Genomic DNA, 14220 nt, shown 5'->3' with positions numbered 1-14220 from the left:
CCCTCCCCCACGCCTCCCGCCTGCTGGCGGACCCCGCGACTCAGCGCCTTCCCTCTGCTCCCCCGCCTCCTGCCCATAGCAATCAGCTGGTTTGCAGCATGCACGAGGGAGGGGGGAGGAGCGAGGACGCAGCGCAGGCTCCCCCTCCCTCCCCTGCCTCCTGAATGTTTCAAAACAGCTGATTGCCATGGGCAGGAGGCAGGGGAGGGAGGGGGGAGGCTTTGCAGCGTTCAGGAGGGAGGGGGGAGGAGTGAGGATGCGGCGCACAGCCTCCCCCCTGCCTCTTGCCTGTGGCAATCAGCTGGTTTGCGGCGTTCAGGAGCGAGGAGGAGCCTGCGCATTGTGTCCTTGTTCCTCCCCCTCCCTCTGCCTCCTGAACGCTGCAAACCAGCTGATTGCCACGGGCAGGAGGCAGGGGAGGGAAGGGGGAGGAGCGAGGATGCGGCGTGCGGATTAAAGGAGGAGGAGGTGAGAGGGGAGAAGAGGCGGGTTAAAGGTGGGGACTTGGGGGAAGGGGTGGAGTGCGTGGGCCAAGGGTTGAGCCCCTCGCCCCCGGCAAAGTCGGTGCCTGTGCAAGAGGAGACAATTCACCCTCTTCCACTCTCTGATTCCACCACCACAACCAAGCTTCATACTCAGCAAGGATGATTGTAGTTTAAATTGTTTCTTTAAAATTGTTTAAAATGTATATAATGCCTTTTGTCTGGTAAAATTTTTTTTCCCTGGAACCTAAGCCCCCCATTTACATTAATTCTTATGGGGAAATTGGATTCGCTTAACATCGTTTTGCTTAAAGTCGCATTTTTCAGGAACATAACTATAGCGTTAAGTGAGGAGTTACTGTATACGTTTAAAGATAGTGAAACTAATGAAGGAGAAGAAAGGGTTCAGGGCATGAGGAGTAGAAAAAAGAATAGATATGGGGTCAGGAGTATTCAGATTAAAAAGCACCTTTGGAATAATGAAGTTCTAAGATGGATTTAAAAAAAAAGTGCTGAGAAATGTACCAAAATGGATGTCAAGGAGAAGTGAGTACATCAACATAGGGTCCACTGTAAGAAATGCATGTTCAGAAAAAGGGTTGAGGAGTTCTTAAATATAGTTTGGGCATTTGCTCTTAAGGATTTTAAAAACTGAGTGTTAGCTTGGTGTAGGTCTGACAGCCATTAGTTCTACCACTGAATTGCTGTATGACATTGAGCAACAGGAATATATTCAGGGTTGTCCTATGGCCTGTGTTGGAGGTCAGACTATATGATCACAGCAGTCCCTTCTGGATTTATAATCTATGAAGTCATAAAGACTTGCTGAAAATTTACCTACTGCCCAGGGCTATTGAGAATTAATAAAGTAATGTTTGTACAGTGCTTTGAAAACCTGTACAGCAGTATATTTGAGTATTTTACTGTTTTTACTGGTAACCTCCATGTATGTACGTATGTGTCCATAACAATTTCTCAAGTCAGTGATGATAAAATGAATAGTACATGTATCCAGAAATATTTGTTAAATAAGTAGAGGTGAAGAAGAATACATGAAAATATAATGTGGACAGCTTAAAATAATACTTTGGCAGTAGAGCACTTTTTTCATTTTCAAAGCACTTTACAGGCATTCACTCAATTAGCCCCTTGCCCCTGCACAAAACAATTATTACCAAGAATAATACCCTTTGTAGAGTAAACTGTACATTTTGCATTTAGAATTAAGGTTTTGCTAAAAACAACAGGTTTTGATCTCTGTGAAAAATATAATTTCTTACTATTGGTTATAAAGAGTGCATGAATGTGTGAAAGGAGTATATCAAACCTTTCAGGGACTAGTTGGCATCGTATTCTTATTTTTAAAAAGGTCTCTTAACATCTGTAGATTTAGGGCCATCTAAAGGGTTTTAGTTTTCATTATTAAACTTTTTAAAAGTGTTTAACATCTAAGAGCATAATATTTAACATTCAGATAGCAGCTCAATTTAAATTCAAAGGAAGTGTAACAATTCTGTCCTCTTGTGTATAAGAATGAATAGTTTTACATATTCTATCTTCCAACTATTTTATAACAAAAAACACAACTAAGAAACTTACAAGCTTTCAAATGCTTCCAGAAGTTCCTGGGTCAGTTTACTTGTATTTTAGACAAACAATCTTTTTTAAAGAGGTTGACAACTTGATGGAGATAAAACCAGTTGAGAACATCTAAAGTAGGGATAATGAAGATAGTTGCTGTCTTTTAAAGCATATGGCTTTAACAAAGATAAATATAGGTACCTAAAACAAATGTCACACTTGTGCAAATATCTGGACTCAGACATAGAGATGCTATATTGTGAAATATTTGGTCTCTGGTAACTGAAGCCATGTCCTAAGTGTTGTTTGACTGACAGGCTATAGAATGCCAATATTCAACATGTTAATCAGAAGAGAAGCAACATGTTGGTAATGTATAATCATTCTTCAGAGTACAATAAGAGATTACAGGAATGTGGGTACTGTATAGTGCATACCAGATACCTGGCAGGTATGCATTCCAGATTATTGAATTGTTAAATATTATTCAAGGGTAGAAGTTATGGGTTTTGTGGGCTGAGAAGCCTTGAACCAGTCACTTAGGGCCTGATTTTCAGAGGTGTTAAGCACCCCCAGCTCCCATTGACATCAGAAATTCCGGTCCCAGGTGACTGGCTAGGAAACCTACTTCTCAGTTTAACCTCACATTTCTGTGATGGGGAAATGAATTCTTATCTCATGGTGGCATTGGGATTTATTTAACATTTGTAAATTGCTTTGATATCTTGGGATTAAAAGTACTATATAAAATGAATATTATTGGTTTATAGAGCTGGTCAGTATGAAACAATTTTATTCACAAGAGATTCGGAAGACTTTTTGTCCAGATGTGTTGTGTGCTGACAGTAGTAATGCGCTTTGTCCAGTATTGGGTTAGCAGTAGGGGCCAATCCTGCTTCCAGTGGAGTCAGTGGCAAACATCCCATCGACTTAAATGGAAGCAGCATTGAGTTTTTATTTAGTGCAGAATATTATTATTTAAAGAGATGTTGCATTCCAGTGGGTGAAATGTCGTTTTAAACAGCAATAAAGTTTGTGTCCAGTTGTTTAAATATCTTTTTGTGTTTGTCTTCAATAATTCTGTCTCTAAGTTGAGTTACTTCTCTGCCACTTGAGTTTGCTTTGATCAGATTTGTTTTTATCTTAGCCTGCTGGATAAATAACAAGTGTATCGCTGATAGCTGAATGATTTAAAATTGTGTTTTCTCCCCCTCCAACAGGGCATCTGAGCAAAAGGAAAGGAAGGAAAATGAAATTCCTACTCTTAATAGCTTTCATCCATTTCTTACCCCAATGCACCGGGAAACCTTTAAGCTGGGATGAACACCAACATTGCCACCAACAAACATTCAAAGAAATTAAAAGAGAAATAGCTGGGTATTCCGATATTGCCAAGGCTATTATCAACCTTGCTGTTTATGGCAATGCCCAGAACAGATCCTATGAAAGACTGGCACGTTTCGCTGACACCATTGGACCTAGACTCAGCGGCTCCAAAAATCTAGAGATGGCCATCAAATACATGTTCAGTGTCCTGCAGGAGGATAGGCTGGAAAATGTCCACCTGGAACCTGTAAAAGTGCCTCACTGGGAGAGGGGAGAAGAGTCTGCTATGATGTTGGCACCAAGGAACCACAGCATTGTTATATTAGGACTTGGAAGCAGTGTTGCAACTCCTCCAGAAGGTAATACTTTACTATCTTTTGACTTTATTATATGTTACTTTTAAAAATCAAAATGTATAATGGTACTAAAAGAATCCTCCAAATCATGTCAGTAGACAAGCTAGTCCTCTCTCTCTGCCATAAAAATGCTGCGAGCCAGAGAGAACTATCTTTCTGGAACTTTCTGTGTGAGGTGTTACTTTAGGAACTTGCACTGTATTTAACTGGAGTTGGCAAAGCTCCTTAAGTTTGGCCTGATTTTTTTTTATTATTATTATTATTTATATTTATTCTTTGAACACTAAAACTGTAGCCTGTTCTCAAAAGAAGTCATCTCTTTCTGTACCTGTCTGCTTGAGGTTTTGCCATGATTACCAATTAAAGGCAAAATGGTAGTCTGCCTCAGTGACTATTCTGCTTCTGGTAATTTAGAGAAATTTGGACTTCCTCAAATCAGTTTACTAAACTGTGGTGCCTCAGATGCTAATGACTTGTGAACTCAGCTTTCTAATCTAGACAAAAAGGATGGGGCAGCATTGTCCAGGGAGTCGTACCATATACAACTATTGTGTGTTCCTCATATAGTCTTATTTCCATAATACTTTATGCTATTTAGAATTATCCTCTGTGAAAATAATCTTGGTTATGAAAGCTGATCAGTAAATTTTAATAAAGGCTAATTTTATTTCTTAAACTGTAAACTCATCTTGGCAGGAGAGAGGTGTGTGTATGCACACAGAGCGCCTAGCACATGATGAGCACTACTGAAATACACATTGTAAAAACAATTTCATTTTTGCTTGGGAAATTTTACAGAATGCAAGTAAGGGACCCAGGACAAATTGGAAATTTAAAATGTAAATCGAAAATCAGTGTCATGATTTGGTGTTAGGACAACTTGTTGTTATACATTTGTCAGTTTTGGAGGGGAAGGGGAGATGATGGTAGGGTTGCCAGGTGCCCAGTTTTTGACCAGAAAGTCTGGTTGAAAGGGGACCTGTACAGTGTCCGGTTAGATGTACTGATCAGACATCAAAAGTCTGGTTACCGATGGGGGAGGGAGATGCTGAGTCATCAACCTGCGCCAGCCCCTGCTCAGCTGGGGCCACCTCCTACCTGCATCTCATCCACTCAATGTGCAGCGGCAGTCAAAAAAAGTGAACAGAATGTTGGGAATCATCAAGAAAGGGATAGATAATAAGACAGAAAATATCATATTGCTTCTATAGAAATCCATGGTACGCCCACACCTTGAATACTGCATGCAGATGTGGTCGCCCCATCTCAAAAAAGATATATTGGAATTGGAAAAGGTTCAGAAAAGGGCAACAAAAATTATTAGGGGTATAGAACGGCTTCTGTATGAGGAGAGATTGATAAGACTGGGACTTTTTGGCTTGGAAAAGAGGTGACTAAGGGGGGATATGATATAGGTCTATAAAATCATGACTGGTGTGCAGAAAGTAAATAAGGAAGTGTTATTTTCTCCTTCTCATAATACAAGAACAAGCGGCCACCAAACGAAATTAATAGGTAGCAGGTTTAAAACAAACACAAGAAACTATTTTTTCACGCAACGCACTGTCAACCTCTGGAACTCCTTGCCAGAGGGTGTTGTGAAGGCCAATACTATAATCGGGTTCAAAAGGGCGCTAGATAGATTCATGGAAGCTAGGTCCATCAATGGCTATTAGCCAGGATGGGCAGGATTGGTGTCCCTAGCCTCTGTTTGCCAGAAGTTGGGATTGGGTGACAGGGCATGGATCACTTGATGATAACTTGTCAGTTCATTCCCTTTGGGGCACCTGCCATTGGCCACTGTTGGTAGACAGGATACTGGGCTTGATGGACCTTTGGTCTGACCCAGTATGGCCGTTCTTATGTTCATGGGCAGTCAGTCAGCAGGCTCCACATCAGGCTGCAGCTCCCATCCCAGCCCCCTGAGCAGAGGGAGCCCAGCTGTGAATGGGGGTGGGGAATTGAGGGGGTTGGGAAAGAGCAGTGAGCGATGGTGGGAGGAGGTAGAGGAGCAAGATTGGGGCAGGGCCTGGGGGAAGAGGTGGAGCAGGGTGAGGGTCTGGTTTTCAGAAATTAGAAAGTTGGCAACGTACAATGGGGGGTAAACTTGTGCCTAAAATGAGAAACAAGAAACATTAATAAAATCAGCCTACTAGCCCATAATATTTATAAGGCTTAGTGTTTGTAAAACATATTTATAGTGTAGGTTAAACCCATTCAATAGGTGTTTAGTTTTTTTTCATCCATTCCACTTCCTATCCAAGCTACTTACAAAGAAAACGAAAACCTTGTTCCCACTCTCAATCAAGAGTCATTGATGAGCACCTCAGTAAGAAAACTAGTCTATGCACAATTTGCCTTCCTCAGTTATTTAGTTATTTACACTTGCCTTGTCTTACTCCTCTAGTTTTTTCAGGGAGACACTAAGTTTGCACCTTCTTAAATGGGTTTCACCTCTAATGGGCTCCACCTCTAATCTTCTCCTTCATTTGACTTCAAATGCGCTGACTGTTGAAATGTAATTGCTGTAGACAATAGTCTGGCTCCCAGCCAGGAGAACTGTTTTGTCAGGAGAGGTTGGCTTGGCATTGATTTGTGCATGTATGGGGAAGCTGGCAAGGGTGACACCTGATAAAGAGGGAGGACGTGGTCATTCTGGGGTTATTGGCCATTTTCTCTCTAGCTGAAAAGTAGAGAGGAGCAACCCTGCATGTAGGGCCTGCATTAGATGTGGGCATGAAGAGGCTGTCTGCTTTCCTGTGCTCAGTTGGCCTCAGGACTCCCAAGAGAAGCGGTCAGAGTAGTCAGGGGCAAAGGAAGCAGGCTGACCTACGGAGAAAAAGATTCCATATTGTAGCTCTCAATCCATGCGGTGAAGCAAAAGTAGTACTCTGGACAGCCCAATGGACACTGACTGACTCCCTCCTCCACCCCCAAGAATGGCGTGGGGAAGAAAATGAGCAGAGAAATGTATAGGGTTTAGTTTTCAGTATGATCTATATTCTTTTGTGCATTATGTGATTAAGTAAAGGAGCAAATGTGTTTAGACTTGAACAAAGTGAGTGTGAGTCATGTGTTTCATAACCACTGCATGCCTCCAAAGGAAAGTAAACTATGAACCAGAAGCTTCCTACCTTTGGGGTGGAGTTCTGGAAACTGGAGTGTTTAAGTACAGGGGAGTTTGAGGAGTCTGGATTTTGCCCAGAGGGTCTAGGTGGCTGGACTGCAGATTGCAACTCTCAGGAGGGAGTTAAGGGGGAGTGATTTATGCATTATGGGCATGTGCCTAGGGACCCTGGGATTGGGGCAGTGGCTGGGCTCTGTTCAGGCTTTGTAAGCTGAAAACATCCAGGGACTCAGAGGTGTGGATTCCTCTCAGAGCAGTCCAGGGGGTGGCTGGAAGGGAGAACCCAGCCACTTTAACTAATGTTATGTCACCCCAAGATCAGTCTGTCTGTTTGGGCTCTGACACTGGGGAAGATACGCAGAACTGCTAAGTAATAGTGAGCTCCTGTACTCTCTTTGATAGTTGAAGTAACTGCACAATTTAGGAGGTGCCTGGAAGGGAAATCCCCACTGCACAGGACTCCTAAGACAATCCAACAAGGGGGGTTAGAAACTGTGCTGCTTAGAGAGGGGCCCACCCTAACAAGCACCTTAGTTTCAAACTTGAGACTGAAAATATATTGTCAAGTCTGGTCTACACTACAGAGTTAGATCAACAGAAGGCAGCTTACGTCGACCTAACTATGCAAGTGTCTGCACTTAAATTTCACTCACGCCGAAGTAACTGCCCCGCTATGCTGACTTAATAACTCCACCTCCACGAGCGGTGTAGATGTAGTTAGGTCAACTGTAATTGGCTTTCAGGAGCCATCCCACAATGCCCCATGCTGAAAATGCTGGGGATTGAACCCAGGGCCTCATACATGCAAAGCATGCACTCTACCACTGAGCTACTACAATCGATACATGCGCTCCTGGTGAGGACGTGCACCACCGACACAAAGAGCAAAGTGTAAACATGCACAAGCGATGTCATGACTGTGGTGGCTGTATGCCAACGTAAGTTAGGTCGACTTAATTTTGTAGTATAGAAATGGTTTCAGACTGTTTTCTAAGTTGGTGTTTGTCATTTCTGACTCCTGGGCAATTCATTTCCAAGACCTACTCCCTCTCTCCCAGATAGTGCTGTTTCCTGTGTCCTAATTCCCAGAAAAGAAGGAAGGAAGGAGCTACAGTAAATCACTTGTGAAATATTCTAATTAGTCCCCTCAGAGATTCATCAGCATTATTGATTTTTCATTTTATCCAAGAAGTTGCGGGAGTGTTTCATCCTTTGCTTGAAATACTGTAACTAAAAGTCCAGGAAGCAACATCTGAGTCTTCTAGCACTGAATTGCTATTGGCTCATGGGAATGAGCATTTTAAAGATCCACAAATGTCATGCTTAGTTTCTCTTTGAAAGAGACATCGCTGTAAACCTACAGATTCAGCTATTAGAACTTCCCGATCAATGTAATGTTGATTTTCTCCAAACTTTTACAGAATAGCTTGTCTGAAGACTCATTTTTTTGGAAATGCATAGAACAATTCATTTGATGTTGGAGCATTCCCAACGTTTTGCTCTGCTGGGGAATGATAACTTTCACTTAGGGTCTGATGCACTTTGTCAAGGAAGCAAAAGGCAGAGCCTTTTTGTCCAAGGAAGATGATGCAAGGATCAGATCATTTTTGAACTCCAGTCTCCATACTTTTTTACACTCTTTCTGTATGAGTAATATAATAAATATAGCTACAGTTACTGCTAACCTGCTTCAAGGTAGTACTACCTGGGCTAAGTATTATGTCAAGATGCCATGTTTCCAAATTCAGTCTCTTAAATAAATACATAAATACATAAATAAAACGAGGTAGGGAGGGAAGGCTAGAATGCTTTAGCAAAGAACAGGGATCACTCATTGGGGGGAGGGATAACTCAGTGGTTTAAGCATTGCCCTGCTAAACCCAGGGTTGTGAGTTCAATCCTTGAGGGGGGGCCACTTGGGGATCTGGGGCAAAAATCAGTACTTGGTCCTGCTAGTGAAGGCAGGGGACTGGACTCAATGACCTTTCAAGGTCCCTTCCAGTTCTAGGAGATAGGATATCTCCATTAATTTAATTTAACAATTAATTTAACAGTATTTTCACTTTGTGTACTCCAAGATTTTAAGGTGTTTTGCTCAAATGAAAGAATTCCCCTTTGAGCAAAAAGTAAAGATGGGAAAATTTCAGCCCCAAAGGTAAATGTTTAGACAATTATTAGGAGATTAAAATGGAAATTGTTTTACAGTCTTAAATTGTTCTTTCATTTTTAATTTTTTTTATTGTTGTTACTTTTATAAAGGGTTTTCTGCTCCAGAGCTGATTTTTTTAAGGGACTTTTCAGTTAGTTTCTTCCTTGTCAGAGTAGATAGGGAACAGTAAAATTGACTAGACACATAGTAGAAAATAAGCAGTCTGGAAAAAATACAGAAAGATGTATTTTGTAAGCTTCTTCAATTTCAGTAATAGTGGTATACTTGTAACAATAGTAGGTGCCAACTTTCAGAGTAAAATGTAGTTTTTTTCCTCTCAAGTTGACACAGTTCTTTTTAAGTATCGCAGGTGCTTTAATTCCTTTGAGAAATCTGTGATTCTGACATTTGTCTGCAGGGCTCGGTTTCAAGGAAAGGCTGGCTCAATAATGGAGGTTCATCAGAGACCTAGTTTTCACTTTTCCTTTGATCTAGCCATAATGCCGAGACACTCATGTCTGCATTAGTGAGGCCAAAAAATATCCCTATGAGTCTCCCAAAGAGGTCAGCAGGAGTTGAAAATACTCAGCACCTCATAGAGCTGGGTTCGGAGCTAGCATCTTAAATTGAACGTTACCAAGAGCTAACAAGCTAGAGGTTTACCATATTTAGGCATTGTCCCGATCTTATTTCCAGTGTTTCAATATTGGCAAAACATACAGATTCTATATAGAGACTGTGTTGATTTCCAGTAGTACTGATTATACCCCAAATACTTTGAAGGAAAATAGATATAATTGCTGCTTTGGGGATCCCATAATTGAGTAAAAATAGTAGTTTAGCAGATGTTCTACCATGAAGCTATCAAAGAACTCGTATTTGTGTATGTTAAAATGAATTTTATATTTCCTGATAGATTCTTACTCTGTTATCTCATTTTAGAGATAACACATATAACCTAACTTAAACATTTCCTATAGCGAGGAATATTTTCTGATTTCTATTTATTTTTTTGTTTTAAAGAAACTGAAATCTAAAGGGAGGAAGGTATAATATTTTTGCAGAAACTAGGGCTGTTGATTAATCGCAGTTAACTCACACGATTAACTCAAAAAAATTAACTGCGATTAAAAAAATTAATTGTGATTAATCGCACTGTTAAACAATAAAATACCAATTGAAATTTATTAAATGTTTTTAGATGTTTTTCTACATTTTCAAATATATTGATTTCTATTACAACACAGAATACAAAGTGTACAGTGCTCACTTTATATTATTATTTTTTATTACAAATGTTTGCACTGTAAAAATGAATAAATAGTATTTTTCAGTTCACCTCAGACAAGTACTGTAGTGCAATCTCTTTATCATGAAAGTGTAACTTACAAATGTAGATTTTGTTTGTTTGTTACATAACTGCACTGAAAAACAAAACAATATAAAACTTTAGAGCCTACAAGTCTACTTCTTGTTCAGCCAATTGCTAAGAAAACAAGTTTATTTACATTTACAGGAGATACTGCTGACTGCTTCTTATTTACAATGTCACCTGAAAGTGAGAACAGGTGTTTGCATGGCACTTTTATAGCCAGTGTTGCAAGGTATTTATATGCCAGATATGCTAAACATTCATGTGCCCCTTCATGCTTCGGCCACCATTCCAGAGGACATGCTGATGATGCTCGTTAAAAAAAAATGCGTTAATTAAATTTGTGACTGAACTCCTTGGGGGAGAATTCCATGTCTCCTATTCTGTTTTACCCGCATTCTGCCATATATTTCATGTTATATCAGTCTCGGATGATGACCCAGCACATGTTCATTTTAAGAAAACTTTCACAGCAGATTTGCAAAATGCAAAAGGTACCAATGTGAGATTTCTAAGGATAGATAGAGCAAGGCTTAAGAATCTAAAGTGCCTTCCAAAATCTGAGAGTGACAAGATATGGAGAATGCTTTCAGATGTCTTAAAAGAGCAGCACTCCAATGTGGAAACTACAGAACTCAAATGACCAGAAAGCAACCTTCTGCTGGTGGCATCTGATTCCGATGATGAAAATGAACATGTGTCGGTCCACTCTGCTTTGGATCGTTATCGAGCAGAACCCATCATCAGCATGGAAGCATGTATTCTGGAATGGTGATTGAAACATGAAGGGATATATGAATCTTTAGTGCATCTGGCATGTAAATATCTTGCAATGCCGGCTACAGCAGTGCCATGCGAATGCCTATTTTCACTTTCAGGTTACATTGTAAACAAGATGTAGAGCAGCATTATCTCCTGCAAATTGTAACCAAACTTGTTTGTCTGAGCGACTGGCTGAAGTAGGACTGAGTGGACATGTAGGTTCTAAAGTTTTACATTGTTTTATTTTTTGAATGCAGTAATTTTTTGTACATAATCCTTCATTTGTAAGTGAAACTTTCATGATAAAGAGATTTCACTACAGCTTGTATTAGGTGAATTGAAATATACTATTTCTTTAGGTTTTTACAGTGCAAATATTTGTAATAAAAATAAATATAAAGTGAGCACTGTACACTTTGTATTCTGTGTTGTAACTGAAATCAAATATATTTGAAAACGTAGAAAACATCCAAAAATATTTAAATAAATGAAATTATATTCTATTATTGTTTAACAGTGCGATTAATTGTGATTAATCTTTTTAATTGCTTGACAGCCCTAACAGAAACCAATTGTGGCTGTTTAAAAACAAACACTGTTAACAAACAATTATTGGATCTGATCCTATTGAAGTCAGTGGCAGTTTTGCTACTTACGTTAGTGGGAATAGCCCTATTATTCCTAAAATTGTGTTGACATCTGTAGTGATGCTATTAAGAGTGAGTACATCAAAACCAAATTGGCTGTTTAACATTAAGCTTCATAAGCAAATCAACCAAATTATTGGTTTTTCCAAACAAAAGGACAAAATGGGTGAACAACATGTAAAATTTTGAAGAGAGAATATACTAGCAAGGACCCTTCGTACACCTTAGTGCACCTCACTGGGACAGTCCTAATTTGACCCAAGTAGGTTCACACAAGGGTATTAAATTAGCAGAATTGTGTTATTTAAAGATGTAAATGTTGTTGGGGAGTTTTTTGGTCAAGCTTCAAGGGAAAGTCAAATATTGTACTGGTTTTCTACTGAAATTTTCCATATAGCTTCAAAAATGTTGTTAAAATGTAATCTATTCAAAACCATCTGGAGGTTTAGAACTCAAATGAAAGAGTGATTAACAGTGAATTAAATATTGAATAAAGCACAGCACACAAAGTGTTGTCTTTAAATCTTTAAAATCAAATATCCAGATGTCACATTTATTTTGTCTGACCAAGTGGGCACTAAACTGTAAAGAAAAACCTGGAGTGGTATCAATAAACTCATGTTGATCTTGTAATACTGGTATTTCATGCACCATGTTATGCAGTGGTTTAACAATAAAAAGTCACATTTCTCCTACAGTTATCAAAAATTGTAATTCTATTTTTTCTATTTTTTTCTAAATATAATGTTTGCAGGTCTCCTTTAGTGTATGATTACTGACATGATCCATAAGTAGATACCAAAAATGATGTCAGAAAGCTCTCTGACATTAAAATTTATTTGGAAAGTTTTATGTTTCTGTCTAACAAACTGTAACCATATCAACACACATACTCTAGCTCGAGTAGTAGAGGCCTGCAGTTTTGGTGCTGTCAATTCCTAGTTCAGTCTCTACAGGTGTCCATAATATCTTTCTATAGATAGCCATACTCTATTACCAAATCCCGCCAAGATGAGACTTCAGTTTGTGTGAGCATTGGACATGCAGAGCAAGCTTGTTGAAGACAATGGAGTAGTGTCCCAGTGTAAATAACAGCCTGTTACTTACAGCTAACAGAATTATTCCTTTGGCTCACTTGGTGCAGAGCCTTGTGTTTGGGGCGAGGTTCAATACCCACTAAAAACTTTGCTGGCTGTACTTATGTAGCACAGTTCTCTGTCTTTGCTTAAACCAAACTGCTGCAATAAGCTCTAGTATTTGTTGGAAGATGTAAACAATAGCCTTTTTTATAATGCATAGTTTTTTTTTCTTTTTTAAAAGAAGTGTACAGTACATTTAGTCTGTGAGCTATGCATCATCATAGCCAAATAGCCTCATATCCTCTTGGATACCCTTTCTATGTAATTTTATGTTTATGAAGTAATTCTTCTTGCTGTTCCAGGCGGTAACATTTTCCAAAAGCATCTTCTGATTTTACAGAATCTCTGATAAAAGTCTTCTGCCTCACTTAGGGTTACCATTCGTCCGGATTTACCCGGACATGTCCTCCTTTTTGTGCTAAAAATAGCATCCGGGGGGAATTTGTAAATCACTCAAAATGTCCGGGATTTCCCCCCTCCCCCGGCAGAGCAGAGCGAGCGGCTGGGAGGGCTGCAGGAAAGTCACGGGCTGGACTCCGGAGCAGCTGTAGAGGAGCTCCTCCCCCCCTCCCTCCCTCCCTGCATTCTGAGCCGGCAGCTCCTCCTCCCCGGCAGCCCCGCGCCCCGCTCCAGCTGCACTGTGCAGGGCCAGGGACCGGGTTGTGTGTTGTGCTGGGGAGCGCAGCCACGTGTCCGGCTCGCACAGAGCCCAACACCATGTTCTGAACAGCAGGGTAAGGGGGCCAGGGGGCAGGAGAAGGGGCAGGGAGGTTCTGGAGGGGGCAGTCAAGAAACGGGGGGAGGGTCGGGAGTTCAGGGGGGGCTTTTTGGGGGGAGTGGAGAAAGTTTTGGGCAGTCAGGGTACAGGTAGGGGGTAGGGTCCTGGGGGCAGTTGGGGGGGGTCTTAGGAAGGGGCAGTTAGGGGATAAGGAACAGGGAGGCTTAGGTAGGGGGTGGGGTTCTGGAGGGCAGTTAGGAGCAGGGGTCCCAGGAGGGGGCAGTCAGGGGACAAGGAGCGGGGGGGTGGGAGGCTGGGAGTTCTGGGGGGGAGCTGTCAGGGAGCAGGAGTGGGGAGAGGGATTGGAGCAGTCAGGGGACAGGGAGCAGAGGGGTTTAGATGGGTTGGGAGTTCTGGGAGGGGGGCTGTCAGGGGGTGGGGAGTGGTTGGATGGGGCGTGGGAGTCCCAGGGGTCTGTCTGGGGGTGGGGGTGTGGATAAGGGTTGGGGCAATCAGAGGACAAGAGGCAGGGAGGCTTAGATAGGGGGTGGAGTCCTGGGG

At 41.1% G+C, this 14220-nt stretch overlaps 1 protein-coding gene across 1 annotated transcript in view; it reads left to right on the top strand.

Annotated features, from left to right (window-relative positions):
- The window catches only part of CPQ (carboxypeptidase Q), a 281476-nt gene that overhangs the window by 35583 nt on the left and 231673 nt on the right, over positions 1 to 14220 (top strand). Inside the window, exon 2 of the mRNA XM_054019834.1 lies at positions 3284 to 3748. Coding sequence (XP_053875809.1) covers positions 3284 to 3748 — 465 coding nt within the window. The remainder of the gene's footprint in view (positions 1 to 3283; positions 3749 to 14220) is intronic.

This window comes from Malaclemys terrapin, chromosome 2 (assembly GCF_027887155.1).
Source record: "Malaclemys terrapin pileata isolate rMalTer1 chromosome 2, rMalTer1.hap1, whole genome shotgun sequence".
In the NCBI taxonomy this organism is placed as follows: Eukaryota; Metazoa; Chordata; order Testudines; family Emydidae; genus Malaclemys; species Malaclemys terrapin.
This window is presented reverse-complemented; position numbering and strand designations above follow the sequence as displayed.